General features: G+C 41.2%; 1 protein-coding gene across 3 annotated transcripts in view; it reads left to right on the top strand.

Moving 5' to 3' along the window:
* TTLL5 (tubulin tyrosine ligase like 5) overlaps nt 1-7,017 on the top strand; it is a 129,790-nt gene that overhangs the window by 17,573 nt on the left and 105,200 nt on the right. For all 3 annotated transcript variants that reach the window (XM_014941808.1, XM_014941807.1, XM_014941809.1), the window contains 2 exons: nt 4,488-4,589; nt 4,717-4,808. In XM_014941808.1, coding sequence (XP_014797294.1) covers nt 4,488-4,589; nt 4,717-4,808 — 194 coding nt within the window. The remainder of the gene's footprint in view (nt 1-4,487; nt 4,590-4,716; nt 4,809-7,017) is intronic.

Genomic DNA, 7,017 nt, shown 5'->3' with positions numbered 1-7,017 from the left:
TTTTTTTTTTTTTTTTTTTTTTTTCTTTTTTAACCAGGGGAGGTCTGGAGCGTGATAGAGAGGGGTAGTGAGCTGGGATGCCTCTAGGTGATGTACTGTTAGTCCAGAGGTTGAGAGTATTTCTGGAGTCTGACTAAAGTAGTGAGGATTTCTCCCTTGATTTTTCTGTTCCTGCTGCCCAGGCCACCTGCTGCCATTACCGCCACCCTACTGCTTGCTTTTGATTGCTCTTTCCCTCCTCTCTGATCCAAGAGAAAGTGCAGCCAGAGGGAAGGCAAATGTGCTGTTGTTGAAGGTGAGCTCTGTAGCAGTGTGTAGTTGCTGGGAAAGGAAGCCGGTTGTTGTCTTTATCCGAACTGGCACATGCCTGTGTGACTTGGCTGTGACCAGCTGAGACATGGGCAGGTGTGTCAGGACAACTAAATGTGCCAGTGATGCTTCTCTACGTTTTGAATTCAGAAATGAAGGGCATCTCCTTTGTCCTGCTGAGGAAAGAGAAGCTGCAGGGAAGGGGAGGGAGGCTGCCAGGGCTGTTCACAAGATGATTGCTGCTACTTCTGCTGGGGAGGCACGGTGCTGGCAGCAATTTGTGTGGAAACTAAACCTTTCACAGTCAACCTCGGTTTAACCTTTCCTATTTCCAGCTGTAGTTTTGGGGTAGAAGCTCTCCCACAATATTTCTGTTTAGACGCTTCTGGAATCTAATCTCTTGTATATTATATTAGTAGGTGTCTTTAATTTTCTTGACTTACCCTTTTCCTCAGTTTTTAAAAGGACAAGATTCATTAGAAGGGGAGGATCTTTGAGAGAGTGGGAGTGCAGTAAGGCCAGGGAAACAAGTTAATGAAAATGAATATCTTTGATATCACTTGTTCAATTTAGAGAGTGAATACAGGCAGTATATAACATTAAGACAGAGGAAGGTGCTTCCTATGTCCTTGCTACTGTGAGCTATATTATCTCTGTGTAATACGTATCACAGAGGTGGCCCAGGTTAATGCTGCAATAGAGAACTATTCCTCCTGCACCCTCTGCTTCTTTCCTCCCTGCCCCACAAGTTTGTTGGCAGGTGAAAGAGAGTTCAGTCAACACAGGAGAAATCCAACTTTGAAAACTTGTGGTTAGAACCTACGTTATGGAGAAAGCAAATCTGAGTTCAGGCCAAAACAGAGTTGATATCCTTCTGATGGTGGATATAGAACAGACATCCGTTCCTTTCTTGGCTACCTCTGTAATATTTCTCATTGTTAACAGAAAGAGCTACTGATTTAGATGAGGTGGGGTCAGAAGAATGCACTAAAGTGGCAGGAAACCTTCCTGTCTGACTAATAGTGGAAAATTTCACCTGTTCCTAGATTTTTATTTTATTTTCACTTGACAAGTCCTACGGGAATATTCTTTATAAGAATTCTAAGCAATGTGGATCCACTTGTCGAACCATTCAGACCACATAAACTTAACTACCAGCACTACACAGCAGTGTTAAGCATGTTGGGAGTCTGCATTGCAAAGCCTATGGAGTAGTCCTAAACTTGGACAGGGTCAAATCACAGTTGGGGAAAATAAGAGTTGCTTGAAGCAGAGCAAGAAAGACGTGGTTTTAGTGAGCAGAAGATACCATTTTGAAGAGTTTAACTTGATAAAGTAGTCTCCTTTGGCTGAAGATGTGCCTCCACATGTGAACAGTCCAGTTTAGGAGTGCTCAGATTCCTGGCTGATCACAGGCTCCCACATAGCAGCATCCACGAGTAATGCTTTGGCTAGGAAACAGTCCTGTCCTGGCAGATGATGACCTGGCCTCAGTTATTTGTGCCTTCATCACTCTTTGGCTGGATTATAGCAATATGAGATACCTGGGCATTAAGCCTTTAGTGCTTAGGAAAATAGCTTGTGCAGAATGTTGCAGCATGTGCTTGTGGTAAATTGTGTTACTGGGAAAACATGAGGCTCATGCTTTATTTTCTGTGCCACCTTACCCTAGAGTTTCTAAATGACTTTTAGGATCTTGGCTTTTATATTTAGGTGACAAATATTCTATTCTTAGAAGGGGTCTGGAACTGGAAAAGGGGCAGAGTCCAGAATGGCATTGGAAAAGAGCAGGGCCTGGAATGAAATCATCCTCTGAAAGATTGTAAGATTTCTCAAGAGTTTATTCTAATCTCAGGCTAACACCTAGAATATTTTAGAAGCATTGAAGTTTTCCTACTTTCCACTCTTACTGTGAGGCCTGTTTTTATGATCTTAGTGTCTCTAAAAAGAACCTGTAAATTTCTGTTGAGACAAGACATTCTGAAGCATGCAAGTCTGTTCTGGAGAGAACAAGTGTGGTGGATGAGTAGCCATGTTACTACAGTGGAATAAAGGTACGGTGAAGTAGTAATATGAAAAGCTGTAGAACTGTAGAGTACTGAAAGTAATCATAACCGGTATTTTGGTGGTAGTAACGCTCTTCCGTCCCAAGCAAGTGTGAAACAGTCAAAGGGGTGTGGGCTATTGCCAGTGTTGTACTTGTGATCTGTCATCATTCTAACATCCAGAGGCTAATGATAGAGGCTCTAGAAATAACTTTGGATTTTCTATTTGCAGACTTGCATTTAGCATGAGGCTAGTAGGTCTGTCAAACCTGCTCTTGGAGAATGTAGAGCGTTTGGCTCTGAGTCATTTTAATGTTTTGGGTTTTTTGATGCATTTGCTGAACTGACCCATGATATCCCGTAAGATGACAGCATCCCAGTAGAAGAGAAAGTTTATGTACTGAGAGCTCTAGAACACATTGAAATCCCTTCTGAATAACCAGTTCCCATGGAAATGTAAATTATCTGGGCATGGAGCTCAGACCACCTAGTAACTGAGGATGGTCTCTGTAGAAGGAAGCTAATGCAAGCATTTGGAAGGTAAAGAAATACTGTTGTTCAGAAGTATGTCTGCCAGGGATTTGTATCCTCATACTTCTGATTATGTACATATCTAAAAAAAAGTAAGAAGCTGATAAGCGTGGTGAACCTAATTGCCTTCTGCTTCAAAGTGTCAAGAGAGCCATGGCTTTGTGAAATGGCTTGCTGCTTGTGCTCAGTATCTTCTAGGATCTTGCTGAAAGCATATTATAAACAAATGCTTTCATTATGCTGCCAATAAATGGTTGTTAAGGTGAAGATAATGAAATCATAATTAAGGAAAAAAATACATGATAGGGCTGTTACAACTATGTTCAAAGCAGAAGTGCTAGATCCAGGAAATTTACAGTTAAACTGAAAAGAAATTCAAATACTTTAAGCTGTGGAAATATGTGGAAAGGGGATCCAAACTTCCAAACTCTTTTCTGTTGCCAGCTGTTCTGACTTCATATGTAGTTAAAGCTTAGAAAAAATATGGTGCTAAATTTTTTTCACTTTTTTAACCTTGCTGCTTAGAGTTAGTTACATCATGGAGTTGTTTTTGTTTCTGTTTTTTCTTGAACTCACCTGTGTATTTAAGGATAGATTTAATCTGATGAGCACTTTCGTAGATTATCTGATACAGTTATTGTGGAGAGAGATGTTTCTCAAAATGGCTACCAAGTGAGGGCAGTAGTGGCTTCATTTTCATGAGATTTTAGACTTTTTTTTTTGGTGGTAGTTCTTTCTAAAGGATGATATTTTTTTTTTTGTGTGCAATTTGTTAGATATCCTTGTATAGGTCAGCTTCTGAACTACAGAAAATAATAAAGGAAGGATAAAGAGAGATCACTATTAATAAAGCAAATTAGGGATGCATTCTTTTCTGGACACTAACTCCATTGCACAGCCAGATGCTCCAAATTCCTCTCCCTCTTCCATTTTTTCTTGAGCACTGCCTCCTTTTTCCTGCTTCGAGGCTTCACCCAAATCTACTCTCCTTTTCTTGCAACTAACCCTGCTCTCTGTAGTACCTTCTTTCCCTCTTGCCAGGGCTTATTAGAATAGCATACGTTTGACTTCCCCTATACCCTTTCTTACTCCCTTTATCTCTTTTTTGACACTGGTATCTTAAACTATTGTGGTATAGGAGCCTGGTATGCATATGTAGGATGATTGCTCTGAATGTGTGCCTTTTCCAGGATCAGTGGATCTTAAATGTTCATGGTAGGTGCTATTGTGAAATTGAAGAGTCTGTGACACTGACTGTCTAAAGTGAAGTGGCCTGTTTGGTGAGAATGTCTGAGGATCACAGGTCTTAGCAGTTAAGGAAAAAAATGTGCCTAGCACGATGTGAACACTGTTTCGCTGTGAAAACTTTCAGGAGAACAAATGGAGCACCTGCTTTCAAAGTCTGAAAAAGAGACTAAATGCACCTGGATGTAGCTTTTGAGAATAAACTGTATTTTTTGTGAGGAGAGGTTGCATTTGGTCAGTCTCATTACATGCATTCTCTTCCTAGCTGTTGTTTTTGAGATGTCTGTGTCGTAGGTTGTATTTAGCAAGCATGTCACTTGTTCAAGAAATATTGTGAATCTTTATCCCTTCTTACAGGTTTGCAACAGTGAGGTATGACCAGGCATCCAAGAACATTAAAAACCAGTTCATGCATCTGACCAACTACAGTGTCAACAAGAAGAGTGGAGATTATGTCAGGTACTTGGCTGGAAGATGGAACTTGATCTCTAGAGGTTGGGTCAATTTACCTAAGTTGGTCTAAGGCTGGTGCAAGTCCATAGAGGTAGGCCAGTGGTGTCAACTTGCTCCTTTCATTTATTTTTAGCTCTGATGATCCTGAAGTAGAGGATTATGGAAACAAGTGGAGCATGAGTGCAATGCTGAGGTACTTAAAACAAGAGGGGAGAGACACTGCAGGTCAGTACAGATCTTGTTCTTTTATTCCTTTGTTGGATCTTGAATCATCTCACTAGTGCGAATCCTACGAAGGCAGGCAAGAGCCGCAGTGAGTCCCACTTAGCACCAGAACAGGGTGGAGGGAAGCACTTGCTACTGCATTGATTCTCTATCCTCAGAGATGAGTGCTATCCCCAGAGATGAGGCATACCCCTTCCCTTTTGCAAATAATATTCTGAGACTTTCTCAGGGTGTGTTTCTTAATATTTTACCTACATTTCCCCTTTCTTAAGGTCATTCCATTCCTTCTAAAAGCTTCCCTCCCTCTGCTGCTCCCATGGCCTGTTCAGTCTGATGAGTGACCAACCTCTGGAGAGCTGTGCCAGTTTGAATGACTCTTGGATGTGGTGTCATCTTTCCATGGCTCAGGTTTTTGCTGGGTGTTTTCATTTCAGTCTGTGTTTCATATGAAATAGCTCCCTCTTCCACACCTCTGCCAGGTCTGCTGGGAGTAAAATGCATCTGCAGAGCAGAATCCGGGTATATCCTTCGATGGATAAATTACCTGTGATACCGATGAATCAGTAACATTTACTGATAGCTGTGCCCATATTGCAAATGTTGCTAGGGAACACTTAGATGTTGGAGGAAGGGGTTTGAATCTGGCTTTCAGAGGGAAGTAGACTTCTCTCCATCATATGTGTGCATGGCTGTCCAATCACTTCTTGCACCATATGTTTTCACTAAGCTGTGTATGCCTAGTTATTGATCCTGATACACTTCCACAGCCCACCCCAACCTAAAGTATAGAGCACGCACTCTCAATTAAGTAAACCACTGAGCGATGCAAGCAGGTTTCTCTCACTATCCATTACAAGGCTTCTTGCACCTTTCTCTGATGCATCTGGTTCTGGTCATGGGGAGGCAGAATGCTGGCTGGAAAGTGCTGGCCTTGTCTGTACTGGCGATAATTTTCTGCTGTGGGATGTTTATGTGCACTTAGACATTTCCATGCTGTGTTGCATCCACTTAGCTGTCTTCTGGTACAGAAGTTCACGTCTAAGTTTGCTTGCATGCCCCTCTGTTACTAATCAGGTTCCTGCATGTCATTATCTGAACATAAGAAACAGTAATTGTAGGCCTAAATTGAACTCTGTAGTCAAGTGGTTTGTACTAGATGTTCTTTGGGACAGGGATTACCAAATATCTCTGTGGGTTTGCCGGAGGTCTTGTGTGTTTGCTTGTGTTCCCTTTTGAGGGATGGGGAAGGCTGTCCTGTCATCCCTACTAACTTTTCAGACTGCAGTCCAGTGTTTGTTCATTCTCTCCTCCTCTCACTTTTCTATTGCTTGTCCTTGAAAACAGAAATTAAGTGTGGTGTTCTTTCTATTGTATGACTCATCCCAAGCCCAGTGTAGAATCCATGTTTACATCTAATGTGCATCTTTTCTTGCCTTTTGCTCCCTCTCTCAGCTCAGATTCCTGTTCCTGAGCTCTGTTTACAGGCTCATACAGGAGCTGGAGAGAGCTTCCTTACTGAAACAGCATATTATCTGTAGGAGTTGTCACCTGTCACGTCATTTTGAAATTATTTGTGAATCATGGTAAAGGAACAGCTGCTTTAGAGGAAGGTGCAACATCATAAAACAGTTATCTCGTAAAAGTCCACAAGAAAAATTTTTCTATCTCTGTGGCTATGGCTTATTCTCTGTACTTTAAGGTTTATCTCACTAACCTACTCTAGTTTAATCTTTCCAAATACTCCAAGTGGGCAGTGATCAGACTCCAGCTGACTTGTGCTGATGTGCTTGCCACATGTTTCTGCTTACTTGCACTGTACATATAATCACTTTATCATTCTCATTTGTGAGTATTTTTGCACTAGGATACTTGCGCATGTGTCTATATACTTATGCTTGCATGGATTTCCAAACATCATTGCTTTGCCATCCATAGGCTCTCACGTGCATTGATTCACAAAGGTATCTGTCCATATGCATATTCTCATGCTTTTTCAGATATTGTGTGCTACTTCACAATCTACTTTTTCCTTTTTTTTTTTTTTTAGATATTATATTTTGCAGCTATTGCAAGTCTTCAGTCCTTCCATAAAACCGGGAGCAGTATTCAATAAACTGATGCACCAGAGAAATATTAAACACGAAGGATGATTTCGGAAAGGTAGTATTATGGCTTTGCTGTTGCTTTAAATTATCTCCATACTTTCTCA

This window comes from Calidris pugnax, unplaced genomic scaffold (genome assembly GCF_001431845.1).
Source record: "Calidris pugnax isolate Ruff unplaced genomic scaffold, ASM143184v1 scaffold56, whole genome shotgun sequence".
In the NCBI taxonomy this organism is placed as follows: domain Eukaryota; kingdom Metazoa; phylum Chordata; class Aves; order Charadriiformes; family Scolopacidae; genus Calidris; species Calidris pugnax.
Note: the sequence above shows the minus strand (reverse complement) of the source record. Positions and strands in the feature narration are given on the sequence as shown.